Raw genomic sequence first — 20,340 nt, 5'->3', positions numbered from 1 at the left:
TGGATGATATTTAATTGTTATATTAATAAATTTTCAGATTAGACATTCTTATTAATAACACCAATTACACACACACACACACACACACACACACACACACACACACATATTTACACACACACCATCTAGCCCTAAAACTTAAGCATGTGAACCAGAACTCTAATTTAGAAATAATTCTAAACTTTGCCTCAATTACTGTGTTATTGTACTGGGTCTTAATCATGGGTGTGGATCTATCGCTGAGGTGTCTTTACTGAGTCATCTCTACACTTTGGCTCACATTCCTACGACTTCTCCAACCACTCCTATTTAATAGCACATAAATGCCCAGTTTTTAAACTTTCTCAACGCTGCAGGCTCTGTAGAGCTCAGGGTTGCAGCTCACGGCCGTCTACCTGATCCCCTGGTGTCCTTCCTCTGCGTCCTCTAACTCTGCTGAGTATGTGTCTTAGCTGGCCCTCAGTAATAAGGTCTAAGTCTGGAGAGGCTGTTCCATTTCCCTGGAGGAATTTACCGTCTCCCAGCTTCCCTGTGGCTCACTCTTTCCCTCTATCACTTCTCCCCCCTTTCTCTTTCTACATGTTGAGACACATTTCACACAAAGACAATCACACTCTCAAGATTGAGGGCAAAAACAGAGCAGCTTGCTCCCAGAGACAGTGATTTCCTGCCCGTCTCCGTCTTCAGCTCCATAAGAATCAATAGGACACTGAGAAATAAGAGCATAACTCACACACACTGCTAATGTAGAATTTGAAGAAGGCTCTGTTGAACTTAACTATACAATGGCTTGTAAAATGTGGTCAATATGTGTGTTATTATGAGTAAGAAATTACCCAAGAAAGTAAAAAAAAAATCAATCTTTCTGTAAGAATGTAAGAAATACTATGCGTAAAGGGACTTTCTGCAGGATGAAAATGAGAACTCCATTACAACAGCTAATAGATAATGTAGCACATGACACAGCAACCTGGGGGCGCTTATGTGCAGCATTTTGTTGATGTGCCACTTGGGGGGAGGGATGGGGGTTAACACTGTCTTACCTACCTTACTGGAAACCCTGGTATGAAGGATATGTAAAGTTTTGACCCCAAACTATTGTTCTTACACCTTTTGAGTAATAATATTTGGGTCAAGTGACTGTGAGGGCCAACTTCCGCCTTGTGAGAAAGTAGATTTCAAAGTGTGTTTTGGTCATTAGATCATTGTCCTGCATCATTAGGTTATATAGTATTATACAACCTAATAGAACTATCCTGTTTTCATCTTTGTGCTCGGAATTAACTGGTATTTAACTGAATATATAATTGTTTATGGTTCCACTGGCTGCAACACAAAACATGGCCTGTCTGGCCTTTTGCTTAACAGTTTAAAAGGTGTTCTTTTCATAATTAGATAATAATAATTTGATCATCGTAATCAAAAGGTTACAAATAAAATTCACCACTCTTTTCCCATCAGGCTTGTTTAAATGTTCCTTTAAAGCACTGTTGACAGTGCTGTGAGGACAGAGGGCATGTTTTCTTCCATGAAGGGAATTTTTGTGCAGGTGATGCTGCATAGTAGAACAGTGTCTGCTAAATCTCCATCATCTTTTACTATTCAACACTGATCACAGATCACAAATGCATTGCAGGCTTCTCTTCCTCTGTGGAATTACACAAATCCTCAAGGTTCAAAAGCTCTGGATAACAGAGAAAAAGACATAATATCTGATGAACAGCTGAAGCTCTTAGGTAGCTTTGGAATTTGCATCTCCTGGCTTTTTTCAAGAATGACTGTGAACAACCCATGCCCCTAACATGCTGAATATGTTGGTGAACGTTATCTGAGAGCTCAAATGTCTTGGAGTGCCCAAATGTTTGCATGGTTCTCCTGTCTTTTATTTCTCTTTAAAAATAACAAATTAATATTGCTTACAATATTAAATAGAATGTTTAACTTGATGCCTTTTATAGATTAGTGCCCTTTAATATGAAATAATTGTATCTGTTAAACCCTGCTTACAGAGTAAATATTAGATATTAGTGTTAGATTAAGGTGTTATTTATGGCTGGTGTGACGCTATTATATCCTAATTTTAGGTGTTACATATATATCGTAAAAAGTACTTGTCCTCCTACAGATTTCTTCTGTTTTTTGTCATACTGATATTTTTCTGATTATTAAACAAACTTTAATATAAATATAAAAGTGTAAACATAGAATCCCTTTTTTAAAATAAGAATTTTATTAATTAAAGCAACAAAATCTATCCAAACCAATCAAGCCCTCTGTGAAAAAGTGTTTGCCCCTAAACCCAAAAACTTGGTTGTGCCACCCTTGGTGTCAACTGCAATCTAGCTTTACACATCTCTGTGGAGGAATTTTGTTTCACTCTTTTTTACAGAAGAAGAATGATGAACGTCCTGTTTAAGACCATGCCACAGCATCTCAATCAGACTTTGACTAGGCCACTCAAAAACCTTCATTTAGTTTTTTTTAGGAGGTGGATTTGTGCAATTTGGGTTATTGTCCTTCTGCAGAACTATTCAGACAGGTTCGGTTTTAGTGATTTATTGATTCTACATGTCTGACAGTAATCAGGCCTGGTTGTGGTTAGTAGTGAAATTCAACTCAGCTTGCATAAGTATTTTGTTTCTAAATTGATCATTTTTGTGTTCGTATATTTGTTTTGTGCAGCCACCAAAACTGACTCAAAACTATTGCACAAGCCTGCAATATGCAAATGAGTCTTTTAATCAATCATGATGCTCTGTGCTGAGGGTGAGAGCTTACTGGTGTTCCAGAAGAGTGTCTGTGTGATGAATCACTGTGTTCATGTTGTCCAACTAAAGTCAATTCTTCTCCAAATAATGCAGACCTGTCATTAATCACGCCCAGGTATTGATTACACAGAGCAGATTACACTGTACTGCTATAACAATACCAGTTTTCTCTCCATATTGTACAGTCCAGTGTGTGTGTAAAAGTGTGTGTGATCCTGTGTGTGTAAATGTGTGTGAGTGTTGGTAAGCAGCGTGTTGTGACATGCCAGCCCCTAATGGCATTATCAGAAAGTGCTCAGTGTATCTCTCCTCCATACGGCCCTAATTAACACTCTTCTGATGCTCCTGCAATTCCCTCAGCAGATCTCTTTCCACTTTCTCTTCTTCTGATGTTCTGACTTTATATTTGTTCACACCTGTTAGAAAAAGCTTTTCACCCACTGGAATGATCTGCACATATCAGTTACACCACTACTGATCAGATCTTCAGATTACAGTCTGTTTCAGGGGAATGGGAGCAGTGGGCAGATACCTCAGCAGCCAGAGAGCAGGAAGGGGAAAGGTGCCTCACTCGAAGGTTGTGATGTTGAGACAGGTGACCGTCCAGGCTCACCTCTCGAACCTGTAGGTCTTAAGGTTAGAGAAGAAATTCGCTATTGTCACGGATGATGTGGGGCTTCAGACAGATTCTGATGTGTGCTAATCCCAGCTAACAATTTTTGGTTAGTAGAACATTTTCAGATAGTTACAGTTTTAGAATAGAATGTTCAATCTGTCACATTTTCTTTAAATGTTTTTATTAAGCATTTTTTTTACAATTTTGGAAAAGTTGCTTCAGTATAATTTGTATCAGTGTCTGAATTTGTATATATTTTTTTAAATGTTACATTGTGGACAACGTTTGGAAACGTTATGTGAGAAACATTCCTGAAACATTATTTCTGTAATGTTAAAGAAATTTGTAAAAAAAAAAAACATTCTTATAACGTTCTCTGTTAGCTGGGGTGAGATTTTGTGGAGGGCTCAGTGTTTTCTCTGTCTGTTGGAAGATAACTGCTTCTGCTCAAATATAGTCTTAAATGTGCTTTCTCTCTGTCTCTCTTTCTCGCTCTCTCTGTTCTAAGACACAGAGAGCATGGAGGGTGGATGTTGTGTTTTATATGGAGAGTGATTTGTTAAAGCCTGGCCTGAGGCTTTCTCAGCAGACATTAGTGCAGACAGCTTCAGCTGAGTGTGTGGTGGGAGGGGGATTCCACAGCCCCAGTTAACCTGAACTAAAGGGTCTTACACACAGTTTCTGCAGAACACATCTCTTCTCTAGAGAGCAGAATAAAAAAAATGTCTCTGTCTCTCTCTCTCTCTCTCTCTCTCTCTCTCTCCCTCTCTCTCTCTTTGTCAGTTTGGAGTGGAGTGGTTTTACTGCTCCTTAATACCTGACTGGTAAAATTCATACATAAAGCACACTGGATTATAAGGCACACTGATGATTTTTGGGAAAAATAAGGATTTTAGGTGCGCTTTATAGTTCTAAAAAAAAGGGTCGATACACACTGAGTTTTGTGAGTGAGAGAGTACAGTCTCATTTTATATAAGTATAAGAAATGAAGTGGCTGGAGACAGAAGTTTACAGTATGTTAATTCTACATATACGTAACATTAAAACCAGCAATAACTTCATCATGTAGTTCTGGTAATCTTACCTAGCCATCCAATCTGTTAATCAATTCCTACACATCAGTATAGCGGTATATTTTACTGAGGCAGTTCACCTGATAGACCATGACAGAGTAATCCTCTTCTGAAGGGCTTTTGAAGATGGGGCGTCTAATCCTGGGTGGCCCAAAAACAACAGCCATAACAAGCATCTTGCAGGACTATAGGAACACCATAGCTACCACCTGAGAAACCATATCAGTACACATAACAGTACCTTTACAAAACAAGTATCCAAACAAAGTAGTACTGCATCGGGCACTGCGCTGTGCATTATACCAACTGATTCATCTGACAGTCGTGCAATGGCTGTTTAGAGTTTACAAACAGTGGGATTATTTTAAGATCCTGAAAAACTGAGACTGCAGAAACAGCATTGTGGTCGTGTTTGTTTAATTAAGATTAGATTTTCAACTGCCCTGGATTAATTTATTAACCCATCACACAGCATGCTCACACCTCAGCACAGTCTTCACCAACATCTCACACAGCAGATAAACAGTAAAGGCCTGGGCTGCAGGCCACTGCACATATACATACCTAACCAAAGCCTGAAGTAAATAAAGACAGAGATAAGTAGAGGTAGAGGTGCAAAGGAACACGCTACATTTAGTCTGTTACCTTTTCTTAAGTAACTTTTTGAACAACTTGTATTTTTAAGAGTTGTTGTAAAATACAGTACTTTGCACTTCCACTCAAGTACATTTGTGATGTCAAAAAAAATATTCTGACAAAGGCAGTGTTTCTCTTGTTTCCAGGTTGGCTTTAATATTTTTAATAAGACAATTAACAATGCTGAATTCCAGCACACTTCTATTGAACAATCTATTACACTTATATTAAACACAATCTATTAAATATAAAAACTATTATCTATATATTATACAGCATACTTTAAAAACAGCACATTATTAAAGAGACTGATGAAATTACTCAGTACTTGAGTAGGATTTTTACTGAATACTTTCTTACTTTTACTCAAAGAAGAGGACATTGGCTACAGAGAGAGAGAGAGAGAGACAGAGAGAGAGAAAGAGAGAGAGAGATAGACAAGGGGAGAGAAAGAGAGAGACAGAGACAGAGAGAGAAAGAGAGAGAGAGAGAGACAGAGAGAGAAAGAGAGAGACAGAGAGAGAGAGAGAAAGATAAATAGACATTGTGTATAGAAGAGGGAGAGAGAATAAAAGGCTAATTGAATTGAATTGAGAGAGTAAGAATGGGAAACAGGGGAAGATCGAGAGAGACAGAGACAGAGGGAGAGAGGTCAGAGAGAGAGAAAGAGAGAGAGAGAGAGAGAGAAGAGGACTCGAGAGATGGGGTGAAAAGTGAAATAAATGTTTAGAAATTATAATTAAGTTCTGACATCTCTTTTGAGACATAAATTATTCATGTTTTATTTGGAAAGAAAATTTGCATGTTTGAGAAGCAAAAATGTAGAGAAGGTAAGACTGTGGACTAACGGTCTGGATGTGTGTTATATTGTACTGTGTGTGTGTGTGTGTGTTGATATTGGCTCCCTCCTGGGAGGGAAGGTGCTGAATTGAGTTGAGTGACAGACTCTGGGCTGTTTCCCTGCGAATGAAAGGTGATTACCCGTCTGAGGCTCATAATGAATGGATTTATCATGCAGGTATAGAGTGAGACAGGCAGACAGACACTCTGACAGACAGACAAGAGAGACAGTCCTAAACAGACAGAGTGTTGAACCATTCCAGATATTTCATTCACAAACCAGAACAAATATAGTCTTAAAAAAGGAATATTAAAATAAAAAAAAAACACAAACAGGTACATCCTGTAGACAGAATACTTGTATATATAAAAATGTGTGACATGACCAAAGTGATGAATTTAATATTTTAGTAATTTACCTGTTTGTAGAGATTATTTTACTTGAGAATGAATAATATTATTTTAATTATTGTTCACAGTGTTTACCTCACTCTTTTTATGACACGAGGAAAGGTATTTCATAATAATGCTCCTTTAATGTACAGTATATTCATGCCATAAAATGTATTCTATAAAAGCTAAAATTTTTGGGATGGCAGTGAAAATATGTAATATTTATTTGTGTTTTATATATGATCCAAATATGTAAGAGAGGTCAGAGTGTAAGATAAGCTCAGTATTGATCATACTACTGCCATAATGAACAGTGAAGGGATGCCTATTGTACACCTACACCATCTGAAAAAGAAACCCAGGGATAAAAGGAAAGGCTATTCATCCAGTGGAAGAATGAGAAGACGCCAGACAATAAGCATGAGAGAAAGAGAGAGAGAGAGAGAGAGAGAGAGAGAAAAGGGGGATTCACTAAGAGGTCTTTTTTTCTGTGTGAAGAATAAGAGTGAAGCATGGGTCAAATAATCCTTTCTTGCTTCAAATCGATGAATGACAGAAAGAGCAGGACTCTGATAGACGGGGCGGGGGGGTGCGGAGATGCTCTGAGGGAAGTGTGGGAGATGGTGTGTTTCAGACGAATCCTCTGGGAGGAAAGCAGAAGATATATAGGCTTATTTTATCGTTTATGATTCAGGGTTTCCTAAACATTTATAACACTCAGCAGAGAGAGAGAGAGAGAGAGAGAGAGAGAGAGAGAGAGGAGGATTTGTATTGTATGTACACTATATGAACAAAAGTATTGGTACATCTGATCCTTTATTGTCTCTTCTTAAATCATGGGTAATACTAGACAGTGGATCATTGGATCACTGTGAGGATTTGATTGAATGCCTAAAGCTCTCCACGCTCTATGCTGTAGTGACTTGGCCGAACACTATGTTGCTGCCAATCGCTTCTACTTTATGGTATCACTGATGAACATGTTTGTTTTATTCTATAAACTACAGACAACATTTCTCTATAATTCCAAATAAAAATATTCTCATTTAGATCATTTATTTGCAGAAAATGAGAAATGGCTGAAATAACAAAAAAGATGCAGAGCTTTCAGACCTCAAATAATGCAAAGAGAACAAGTTCATATTCATAAAGTTTTAAGAATTTATAAATCAATATATACATATATGTGTATGTTTTTCTGTTTTCCCCCGGGCTGTGCCATAGTGCCATGGGCAGCTCATCCCTGGTGGTTCTCCTGAGAGCCCACACACGCACACACACATGCGCACACACACACACACACACACACACACACACACACACACACACACACACATTTACAAACACCCCCAAGTAGTCTTTTCTTTCTTTCTTTCTTTCTTTCTTTCTTTCTTTCTTTCTTTCTTTCTTTCTTTCTTTCTTTCTTTCTTTCTCTCCACCCCCCTCTCTCTGTCTCTCTATCTTTCTCTCTATCTCTCTCTCTATCTCTCCTGTGCTTCCTCCTCTTATGGCTGCTGACAAGAGATGGTTCGCATCATCTCCACACTTTTCCCTCGCTCTCACGCTTTTATTGGTCTTTTTTATGGGGCCTTTCAGAAAACATTAGTGTCTGCTCTCTTTTATAGCAGAGAATGCTGCAGTGCTGAAGCTTTCTACAAGGAAGGCTCTTATGAAAACTCACCTTCTTTCTCAGGTGAGCTGAGATACAGCAGAGACATTAAGGAGAGAGAGAGAGAGGGGGGAGAGGGGAGAGAAGAGAGAGAGAGCTGTCTGCATCTTCAGCCTCAGCCACGTCCATGCAAAGTTGAGAAATACTTTAAATGTATCATTATTAAATGTATATATTGTTTTTTAAAACTTTTTCTGAAACTGAAACTTGGAAGCAGAGCAGATAATCAGGTAAAACAGGAAACATAGAACTCCCAGTGAGAAATAGTTGCAAGAAAAAAAGGAGGAAGAAACCTTGGAAGGAACCAACTGAATTTAACCTTAATGAGGTTATTTCAGAGTTGGGGAGCTTTTTCCTTCTGCTCTGAAATATGGGCTGTACTAGGAGACCATGGTAATCGTGAAGGTTATAAATGGGGGTGAGGTTTGTACATTTTTCTGAGCACCATGCTAATTTTAGCTGTTTAAGAGATTTAAAAAATAGGCTACGAGAAGGTTTAAGAAAGTATTTTTTAGGTATTTTTGATAACCAGAGCTATATGATAAGAATATGATTAAATCAGTTTACTGTTGCACTGATGCTATACTTTCACAAATTTGCATATCAATATATCAGAAAACTCACAGTTCAGATCCTGATACAGAGCAGATTGTGTAGTGTTAGTGCTGTGCGTAATGTTTTGTTGGTATTAGTTTTATTTTAAAGTATGAATCTGTATTTAGTGCTTGACTGGAGAGGGTGTCTTTTACACACTTATCTCGCTTACTTTTACAGACTTTTACATGAGTTAACAGTGGAGTCAGTGGGTCTGAGATTAAAATTTCTCCTTCTTACACTCAATATAATAGTTAATAAAGTATTTATATTAACCATTTATAAACTCCCTCATATACTATTTATAAACCCTTAATAAAGGAAACTTATTTTAAAGTGATATCATATGTTTTTATAAAAATCTAATAGTATCTCTAAGAATCTTGTGTGTGCATATTGTAAATTAATCAAACATCATTAATGCTTAGTTTTGCACCAGAAAAAAGCTGAACTATTTAATAGACCTGGCCCTCCAACCACCATTCCATTCCAATTCTAACATTACCTATAGCCAGCTATGATATTCATTTCAGTGCATTCATTAACAATGGGAGCTATTAATAGTTTAAATTCTTGGAAGGAGATTAGTAATGATGTTATGTTTTAGGATTAAAGAGAAAAAAATCATAAATAAACAACAATATTCACAAACCCCTCCACCTGTCAGCGTACTGATCTGATTTCAAGATGCCGCTCTGTGTGTCTATGAGTGAGCACAGTGGTGTGTGCAGTGGGCCGTGATTGGCCGGCTGCTTGCCTGGGTTTTGCGTAAGGCTTTTGTTTTGCATTCTGGAGGAGTTTAATGTGTTTTATGCTGAAAAAGGTCAGAGAGGAAATACGTGCTGGTGCTGTGCTCTGAAGACTTTTGATCTGCTGCAGCAGTACGACCTGTTTTTACATTCTCTCTCTTACGCACACACACACACACACACACACACACTGCTAGAAATGAGTATCACTATAGACAATAAACCTGCACTGAATGTACAGTGGCTTGCAAAAGTATTTGAATTTTTTCACATTTTGTCACCTTCCAACCACAAACTTAAATGGATTTTATTGAGATTTTAAGTGATAGACAAACACAAAGTATTGCACCATTCACTGCAGTTACAACCGTAAGTGTTTTGAGGTTTGTCTCTACCAGCTTTGCTCATCTAAAGACTGTAGAGATTTTTGCACATTCTTCTTTGTAAAACAGCTCAAGCTCAGCCAGGCTGGATGGAGAGCGTTTGTAAACAGCAATTTTTACGTCTTGTCACAGAAGCTCAATGAGATTTAAGACTGGATCATTCTAACACATGAATATTCTCTGATTTAAATCATTCCTCTGAAGCTCAGGCTGTATGTTTAGAGTCATTGTCTTGCTGGAAGGTGAATCTCCTTCCCAGTCTCAAGTCTTTGGTTGCCTCCAACAGGTTTCCTTTCAGGATTGATCTGTATCTGGGTGATGAGCAGTGTTACTTTTTCTCCAAATATAGCGCTTTGTATTCAGGCCAGATTGTTCAACATTGGTCTCCTCTGACCACAGAACCTTCTGTCACATGTTTGCTGCAACTACAAACAGCAATTCATATAGTTCTATTAACAATGGATTTCTTCTTGACACTCTTCCATAAAGGCCAGATTTGTGGAGAGCATGACTTATGATAGTTGTCCTGTCGACAGGTTCTCCCAACTAAGCTGTTGATCTCTGCAGCTCCTTCAGAGTGATCATGGGCCTCTTGGCTGCTTCTCTGTCCTGTGCTCCCCTTGCTTGATCTGTCAGTTTAAATGAATACTTTTTCACTTCACACTTTTCAGATTTTTATTTGATAAGAATTTTAAAAAAACATTTATCATTTTTGTTTCACTTCAGAATTATGCAATATGTTGTGTCTGTCTATCACTTAAAATCATAGTAAAATCCATTTAAGTTTGTGGTTTAAGGTGACTAAATGTGGAAATTTCAAAGAGAATGAATACTTTTGCAAGCCACTGTAACTTACGTATGAAAAGCAGGTAGGAAAGCTGATTAGAACTGTGTATTACAGCTGTGTTACCATATTCATATTTATGTAAAATCCTGTAACGTTACTCTACCGCCTCAAACCACATGCCTTATTCACTCCAGATCAGGTTCTTATTATTGCTGTTGTCACAAAACATTATTAATCAGACCTTTACAGGAAAATTAAAGCCCCCTGTAACTTTCAGTGAAAGTCAGTGTAAAAGAGTTTTATTCCAAGTCAGGTCGGAGCATCATGAAATTATCATGAAAGGCAATATAAATAATGTGGATGGGAAGAAGAGTCCAGCTGACTCATCACTAGCGTGCTTTGGTATCTATTCTCAGTGTGTGCATGTTCTCGCTCAGTCCACGTCTGCTCCGCTCATTCTTTCAGCTGGGGTTCCCTAAGGTCTGTCCTCTATCACTCAGGTGATCCCTGTTCACTACTTTATGTGCCTACAGGCTGTCTCTGTGTGCCACATGGGCATCAGTGGTGCCCCCTGGTGCCCACAAACTGATCTGTAGCTTCTTCCGGGGAGCGTCTTAGAGCATTGAGAACACGGTAAGATTTACTTTCTTTGTTGTTCCCTGTTTAAACTCTTGCCACAAGCAGATTGAATGTTTTTATTTGTCAAACATTTTGGCAGTGGTCTCCACTGAATGGGTCAGGAAACTTCACATGCTTTCTGTCAGCCCTGTATGTTTGAGATGGAGGCCCAATTTATCTGGCATTACTCACTGGCCTTATTTGACCTTTCTGCTTAAGGTCTTGGCACCATAATTTGTTACGCAGCTCCTCGGCCTGACAGCTTTCTGGAAATCTATTGGTCAACATTCCATGTTGTGCCGTGTTCATGCACATTGACCACCATGTGACACAGACAGCGGCTGTCTGTTGTTCTGATCAGCTGTGTGTTTGGTGTTTTTTAACATTGGATGCTGCACTGGGTGCTACACCCCTATCAGGCCTGGGCTCATCTGTCCTGTCAGCAGCTTCACTGGAGTAGTGGAGTGTCTGTCATCATGACATTGTTGGTATTTGTCATCCACTACCTGCTCTGGTGGTCAGGAGAAATTGAACAGTCGTTGTGCGTGAAACCACGCACATGGTGCTATAATGCCAGATGACCATCATTGAGGCATGGACCCTACATCTCATGCCAGGGGGGCATGGTGTCACATATGATCAGTGATGTTATAGTTACTATAAAAAATAATCTGATCGCTGAATAACCCTTTAAAAAGTAACTTGTTTGTGTGTGAGGTGGAGAAAGAGAGGGAGGCTTGCTGTGTGTTTGTGTGTGTGTGTGTGAGGTGGAGAAAGAGAGGGAGGCTTGCTGTGTGTTTGTGTGTGTGTGTGTGTGTGTGTGTGTGTTTTTGTGTGTGTGAGGTGGAGAAAGAGAGGGAGGCTTGCTGTGTGTTTGTGTGTGTGTGTGTGTGTGTTTGTGTGTGAGGTGGAGAAAGAGAGGGAGGCTTGCTGTGTGTTTGTGTGTGTGTGTTTGTGTGTGTGTGTGTGTGTGTTTGTGTGTGAAGTGGAGAGAGAGAGGAAGGCTTACTGTGTGTGTTTGTGTGTGTGTGTGTGTGTGTGTGTGTGTGTGTGTGTGTGTGTGTGTGTGTTTGAGGTGGAGAGAGAGAGGCAGGCTTGCTGTGTGTGTGTGTGAGTGTGTGTGTGTGTGTGTGTGTGTGTGTTTGTGTGTGTGTGAGGTGCAGTGTTGGGCATGTTACTTTGAAAAAGTAATTAGTTATAGTTACTCGTTACTTCTCTAAAAAAGTAACTGAGTTACTAACGGAGTTACTCCACTATAAAAGTAATTAGTTACCAGTAAAAGTAACTATCGCGTTACTTTTTATTATTCGCCCGTCAAAAAAAGGAAATCAATTATGCATTTACTATTATTATTAGAAAAATAACAAACAAAAAAACGAACCCAAAATATACTATAAAAATATAATCTAATGAATTTCAAAAAAACAAAACGAAATTCTCCACACAGCCAAAGAAAATTACTAAAACTTGTAATTCTGAAAAAAAACTGAAAAAACGGAAAAACGCGTCTCGGGATGAAATTAAACAAACCAAGCCACACTCAAAAGAAATATGTATATATAAAACAAAATAATGGACAAAAACAACAATTTAATGCCCGTTAAAATGGTATTAATATAACAGCTTCACCAAAAGAGAATAGAGCTTAGATCGGCCCAAAAAATCCGACCCAGCCCGAGCCAGTGCACGTTCTGCCCGAGCCCGACCAAAACCGAACCATGAACTGTCATTATGAGCCCGACCCGATCCACCCCATAAACTGTCTGTTTTCGGGCTGATTGAATGAGCGAAATATAATCAGAATTATGTTAATTAACACTGTAACATAGAAGCATAGAACTATTATTTAATTTAAATGATTTTTAAGAACAGCTAAACACAGTGCTGCAAGTCAAACGCGGAGGCGTTCACGTGCGCCCAGAGCTACGTGATTACATTTTTCATTTTATTATAGTTTAATTTTATTTTTATTTTTTTCTGTTCAGTAAGTTTTTAGGGTGGGCTTGCTAGTTTTTATTAGTTTTCACACATCTCATCAGAGAGATCAATCTAAGAAACGTGAGAGAGAAAGAGAGAAAGAGAGAGAGAGAGAGATTTGCCTGTTCTGGTATGAGCTAATCACAGGTAAATGTTCTCACACACTGTATCTCCTGTTTCTCTTTCATCTGCCTCGCAGGCATATTGTAATCATACATAATTCTGCAGTTTCTCAGTGTTTTCCGTTGTATTTTGCAGCGCGAGCGCTTTACACGAGAACTAACGGACCACGAGGTGCCGCGCGCTCGGCACGCTGTACAACTCCGCTGTACAACAGCGCTTATAAATAAATTAAACACGAAAATTAGGGTATTCTATCAGTAATTTCAGTTCGTTTTAGTTAGTTTTATAAACACAAAATACAGTTCGAGATAGTTATGTTTTTCCTTTTAATTACCGTTTTTTATTAGATTCAGTTAACACAAATGTTTTTCACTTTCAGTTTTCGCTATTTCGTTCGCTTTAGTGAACAATAATAATTGGTTACTTAGCAACATTGTGATTATCACACCAGAGCTTTATATAAAATAAAAATAGGAGCCTGATTTCGGGTCGGTCCTCAGGTCAGGTGGGATTCGGGCAGAGAATCTGAGCTCTAAAAGAGAAAGCAGCAGCACCACAAAAACCGGAGCAGCTAAAAAGAGCTTAACGCCCTTAATTCGGAACTTGGGCTGTCCACGGCAATCACTGAATTAATTAGAGCAGCAAATCGTCACAATTGTGCCTCACTTCACCACGCCAAACCACAGGCACAGCGGCCAGAAGCTCAAGTTCACCGGACAGAGGAGGGGTTAACCAGGGCAAAGCGAAGTTAAAAAAAAAAAAGTTAATAGAGTGGCTAAAGTAACGTGCAGTAACGGGGTGTCGGAAATGGTAACGGCGTTATAGTTACAGTCAGAGTAATTAGTTAGATTACTCTATACTGAAAAAAAGTAACGGCGTTAGTAACTCCCGTTACTCCCAACACTGGGTAGGTGGAGAAAGAGAGGGAGGCTTGCAGTGTGTGTGTGTGTGTGTGTGTGTTTGTGTGTGAGATGGAGAGAGAGAGGGAGGCTCCCTGTTTGTGTGTGTGTGTTTGTGTGTGAGGTGGAGAGAGCAGTGTGTGAGTGTGTTTAGCACATGTGCTAGTTTTAGCCTGTTAGCTTGTTAGCTCGCTAGTCTGTTATTTTGGAGTGGTTGTGGCCGACTGTTTCAGTAATAAAGCGCTGACTGTAAACGTCTTCCTCATCCATCCTTTTCAACACATTCAATATACAATATCTTTAACTAAGGAAAATGAGTAAAAGTAAGGCAGTGACTTAGATCACACAGTAACTTTAATTTGATTACTGGATTGGAAATAGTAACACATTAGATTACTTGTTACTAAAAAAATGATCAGATTAGAGTTAGAATTGTGTTACTAAGTACTGACATCACTGCATGTGCCTGAGTTGAGGTTTTTAAACATGAAATGCATGGAGATTACCATCCACTACCCAACTGCTCTGACATTCACCAGGCACTGAACCACAGTTACACACATAACTAATGCTTTTCAGTCATTTACTCTACTGACAAATAGAATGATTTTGGGGACTTACTAAGTGCCAGTAAATGTGCACAGAATCATCTTACTTGTATGCATAACTGATCATAAATGTCATCAGACAACTTGTTGATCTGCTCAGCCACAGGGGAATTTTAGTTTCTGAATAATCTGGCATTATTTGGTATAAAGGTATGAACTGGCTGAGTCAGGCGGTATCTCAGAGTCTGTCCTTCGTCAACAGCTTCCCTGATTTCACTCACAACATACAGTACCTGCCTCAACTCCCAGAGCACTTTCAAGTCAAGTCGAGTAGTTTTATTGCCAATACTGCATATGTACAGGACGTACAGAGAATTGAAATTACGCTACTCTCTCTTACGTTACTTTGTGGTTTTGCTTGGTGAAATTAATTCTGCTGTTGGGACTGAACACAGTGGTGCTGAGTGACTCATCTCTCCTGTACCGAAGATACTATTACTTTTGTGTAATGGCGCTTGTGATTTATCCAAAGCGATGTTTTTCGTTTTAACTGGTGATCCAGCACCTGTGTGTAGCATTAGCTGTGCTGCCAGCAGGCTGGGTGTAGCCAGCTTGTTGTCTGGCACAAAAATTATGTTGTGAATAAAACTGTGAACATAATTACCATAGAACTGGGCACAATATTCTGAATTTGATAAAAAGTAGCACTTTACAGTAATTACATTAATTAACAATACTTCCGACAGAATGTCTTATGGTTAGACAGTTGTGCTCCTTGGTTTTAGTCTTTCTTTGACTGGTCTTGTGCGTTTTCACGTCAGATCATGATTTTGTACTGTTTGTTTCTTGTCAGTCGGCTCTAATCCAGTCAGTTTGTTTCTCTTGTTTTGTGGTTATTTTTACATAAAAATGTATTAACCCTCTTATCCTTTGCTGCAAATGTGACAGACCTAACAATATTAATCATTACAGTATTTTTTAACTAATATTAACTAATCAATTTGTTAATAATTAATGTATGTAGAACATTCTTAGGCATAATAATGTATGTATAATGATGTCTTAACAAGCCTCAGTGATAATTAGTTGATACTTATTACTATTCTTAACTTATTTAACAATGTTTATAACTGTATTAACTAATGTTAAGTGATGTTAACTGGTGTACCAGAAAAAAGATGAAGGATAAAAACATTAAATAACAAAATTAAAATTGTAGGCCAGATCCGAGCATCATTTTTAACAGTTGAGGGTGTGTAAGAAGCTGCTCCACCTCTGGCCCACAGACTGGTGGTTTGGGATCCTTGATGTAAGCAGTGAATGGTCACATGTGTTATCATCTCATTCTTAGCACACATGATAATATAAGATGCACAGAAGTGTGACTGCCCAATGAGCCAGTTGGGACTGTATTTGTGAATGTATAGATGGTCGTGTGATGTGTTGAGAGCGCAGGCTGCACTCAGGCAGGTAAGTACATGCCCTGTTATATTGCTGCTGTTGTTTGTGTTTTATTTAGATGTAAATCTGGTTGGGCACTGTGAAGCTGTGTATAATAAAATATGTTTATTTGACCTGCTGAGGGTTATTCCAACAACCTACAGAGTAAACGAATAATGGAGAGATTTAATTCCCACAGTGTGTTCTGTCTCACTGGCTCCACCTCCTGATTTTGCTTTATTCCCAGCATGCTATGAGGCCACACCTCTACTTTGTTTGAGGCAATAGTTCTTTGGTTGGGTTATTATTGTTGTTTGTGGTGGTTGTATATGTGTGCTTATAGTTGTGGTGGTTACACTGGTGTTATTCAAATTATTCTTATTCTTGGTGTTGGGTAGGAAGTTGTATAAGGGTCTCCACCAGAAAGCTTCAGTTTATAAGAGGTTCGTATCTTGTTTAGTGACTTTTCACATTCTCTCTTATTTAAAATGTACTTAGGAAAAAAGTTTATATTTTAATTGCTGCATGTGCATATAGTGTTGGAAAAGTAACAGGGAGTAAGTACACTGGGTATTAAACTGTGTAAGAGTGAATTTATTCCTCTTTTTAATTTTACTATGTAGCTCTGAAAAACCTTTTCTTCAAGTGCTTTGAATGATTTAAGTATAATATAAGTATAAATAAGCTTACATTTATGAATTTAATCCAGACTCTGTTTACTTTATGTTTATTGTACAATCAGGTTCCACGGATAGTGAATGTGATAATCGTCATCCAACATCATCTATCCTGACCTCATCAATGCTCTCATCACTGAATGCAATGAATCCAATTTGCAGGGGATCCTTATTTTGTCTGTTTAGTGTAATTCAGGTTTCCCACTTTCTATCTATCATAGAGATAACCAGTACTATACCTTAGGCAGAACTGTTTCTTTGTCTCTGAATCATAGTGGAACCCTTTGGTAGTGTTACTTAGAATTATTTTTACATTATTCTCTTAATGCCTCCATCACAGATAAGAACCCTTTAACCACACAAAGAACCATTTATAAACTAAAACACTTTTTATAGAATTGTTTAGTTCTTTATTAAAGATACCTTTAAGAACCGTTTAAGTGCTGCAGTTTTTATGCTATTTTAATTCCACAACAACAGTGTGAGGGAACCCTTTGGTGCCACGGAACCAATTTGTAAACTGCGAATTTCAGTCTCTCAATCATACAGAAGAGGCATTTTACCAGGGGAAAGTAATTGTAAAAAATTGTATTGTTGTACACAGCTCTATACAGTTTATGTGTGGTACATGCCTTAGTGAATGTATCCACTGAATTAACAAACTGCACATTTGATTGATTCCTGGTGGTGTCATAGTGTGGTGCGTTCTGGGTATTGTAGTTTCGTGAGAATCGCAGATAGAGCTGGATGTGGGAGACATGGGAGCATTTCAGCACCAGACATGACAGACGGGTGGTTGTGTTGTTTTTGGTCAGCAATGTTTTTTATCTTGGAATTTCCCATGGAGACCATTTTCACACAGTCTCTTTCTTATTATTGAATCATTAACACTGATGTATGTTTTGATCATCAGAAAAATAAAAAAATATCAGTATGTCAAAAATGTAAAAAATCTGTAAGGGGCAAATACTTTTTCACGACACTGTATATATTACATTATTTTGGACATGTCTGTTGATGTAATGGAGAATATGTGTCAGAGAGAAACAATGTTAAAATGGAAAAATATTCCTTTAACTGAAAAAAGTGTTTAGTGATCTCTTTATCTCTGTGTCTCCAGTATAAACAGGTGGAGCAGTATATGTCCTTCCATAAGCTGCCGGCTGACATGCGACAGAGAATCCATGATTATTATGAGCACCGTTACCAGGGCAAGATGTTCGACGAGGAGAGCATCCTGGGGGAGCTGAACGAGCCGCTGAGGGAGGTGAGCAGGACAGATGGAGAGCAGATAAAACCCTCACCGAATAATCTCTCCTGTGTGTGTCTGTGTGTGTGTTGTGTTGTGTTGTGTTGTGGGGGGGGGGGGGGGGGCTTCTAGTTGACTTTTTTAGTATGATTGCTGAACGTGATTCTGTTGATGTGATGTGTGGAATGGTCATGAGAAACACAAGCAGGGCAATCCGGATTAAAGCCTCTGTTTTTTCCTCTTAACTCAGAATATATAAATGTATAAATCAGATCAATGATACTCATGGAAGTGGTTTTAATATGGTAGGTAATTTTGTCTAAAACTAAAGTCTTCTCTTGGAAAACTAAAATCAGAGTGCATGCTCAGTCATGCTACAGCGTCTCTGGTCCTTCTCCACTTAAAGCTCTTGCTCAGTGGACCAGAGCCTAACTACTACTAAACTACTGTCAGGACTAAATTACTAAGATCCCAACACTTTACCTCCAAATAATTACTACCACAATCATCACCAACAATAAAACACAATAAAACAGGTAAAGTTAAGCTGTACATAAAGCACAAGGCTGATAACCAGCACTCGTCTCCCGCTGTCTGTCCCGAACTCACTCACTCACAGCATACACAGTCTTAAACACCATATCACAGCTGCATTATGGGTAGGCATATATGCATGTTAATTTAAACCATCTGTGAGAAACTTGGGTATACATACAGTATAAAACACTGAGAAGCAATTTGAACCTTTAAGAAGAGAGGCTCTTTCCTCAGAGGTCCCCTGAAAACTCATAATAAAAGTCCCAAGGCCATGTATTAAAGAAAAATATATAGCAAAACAAAAAACAATTGACTGTATGGCTAAACACTACACCCAGTTCTCTATTTTATATTATTCTGACATTACTAAGTAAAGGTTCGATTAAACTATGGTCAAATATCTAAATTTTGTTAATATTTGCATCAGAATTTTAATCAGGGATTGGTATATTATAATATTACAGAGCAACATATTTCAGCTATTACTGTAAAAATGTATTAGTAGAGATTATTTGCGCTATAAGACGTATTTGAGTCATGTAGACTCTCCTGAAAATAACCTCTGGAACATGTGAGCGTCTTTTGTAATAGTTTAGGTGAATAAAGTGATGAATGTGATTAAGATTAATTAATCACAGAACATAGGAACTAGAAAACACTGAAAGAGAAAACAAACAATTAGCAACCTGACTGGTGTGAAGAGGTACAAGATGTACACATGGAAGTAACAAGAAACACCTAGGGACAGGTAATGAGGGGTGGAGCTACAAATGGCACATGTGGGAGCACTGAAGTCAGGGGCAGAGACAAGGAGAACAGAGCCATGTGCACTAAAGCACACCGGAAGAAAATATGAAGACAGACAGGGAACAAGACGAGAATTTTTTTTCACAGCACTAAACTAAATGAATAATAAATGTATTTACACCAGAAGACGTGTTTTTAACTGGTTCTTTTGTTTGCAGGAAATTATCAACTTTAATTGTCGGAAGCTGGTGGCTTCAATGCCTCTGTTTGCCAATGCTGACCCGAACTTTGTGACCTCCATGCTAACGAAGCTCCGCTTTGAGGTGTTCCAGCCAGGAGACTACATCATTCGGGAGGGAACCATCGGCAAGAAGATGTACTTCATTCAGCATGGCGTGGTCAGCGTGCTCACCAAAGGCAACAAGGAGACCAAACTCTCTGATGGGTCCTACTTTGGCGGTGAGTGAACTTTAAATGTAACACAAACATCACACACACACACACACACACACACTCAACATGCATTATTCTGCAGAGCTTAGCGCCTGTTCGAGTCCCATAATGGTGATGGGCGCTCAGTAGAGGCAGCAGCGTGGAGAAATTAGCTGTATTTCAGGTCAGCTGAGCTGCTTTTAGTTGAAGTGTTTGATTTTGCTGTTTTTTGTGAAAGACTTCACAAGTGAGCGTGAATCAAAATTCCAGCAGCTACAAAACAAACAGGTTTCATCTAATTTTAATGAGGCTGACAAAACTCAGGGATCACAGACTCGATGTTAGTCTTTCACGGGTTTGTTATGAAGTATTTATGCGGGTGGTATTTTGTTCTGTTAAGAGACTAAATCTTAATGGGTTTTAGATTGTTTTAATAATTCAAGATCTGTCATTATTTACCAACAGACTCAGCTGTGTTCACTGAACTTTTCAGTAAATAGTTCTAGTTCAACAGTTTGGATTAAGGGATAGAACTAAAATGTGTATGGGTCTTGGAAGACTGGTTTGGATCACCAGGGTTATTTT

At 38.5% G+C, this 20,340-nt stretch overlaps 1 protein-coding gene across 1 annotated transcript in view; it reads left to right on the top strand.

Moving 5' to 3' along the window:
* Nucleotides 1–20,340, top strand: part of hcn4 (hyperpolarization activated cyclic nucleotide-gated potassium channel 4) — a 243,841-nt gene that overhangs the window by 195,766 nt on the left and 27,735 nt on the right. Inside the window, exons 5-6 of the mRNA XM_049473599.1 lie at nt 17,911–18,057; nt 19,542–19,782. Of these exons, the coding sequence (XP_049329556.1) occupies nt 17,911–18,057; nt 19,542–19,782 (388 nt within the window). The remainder of the gene's footprint in view (nt 1–17,910; nt 18,058–19,541; nt 19,783–20,340) is intronic.

This window comes from Astyanax mexicanus, unplaced genomic scaffold (genome assembly GCF_023375975.1).
Source record: "Astyanax mexicanus isolate ESR-SI-001 unplaced genomic scaffold, AstMex3_surface scaffold_40, whole genome shotgun sequence".
In the NCBI taxonomy this organism is placed as follows: domain Eukaryota; kingdom Metazoa; phylum Chordata; class Actinopteri; order Characiformes; family Acestrorhamphidae; genus Astyanax; species Astyanax mexicanus.
The sequence above is the reverse complement of the archived record's forward strand: the minus strand, read 5'-3'. Positions and strand labels throughout refer to the sequence as shown.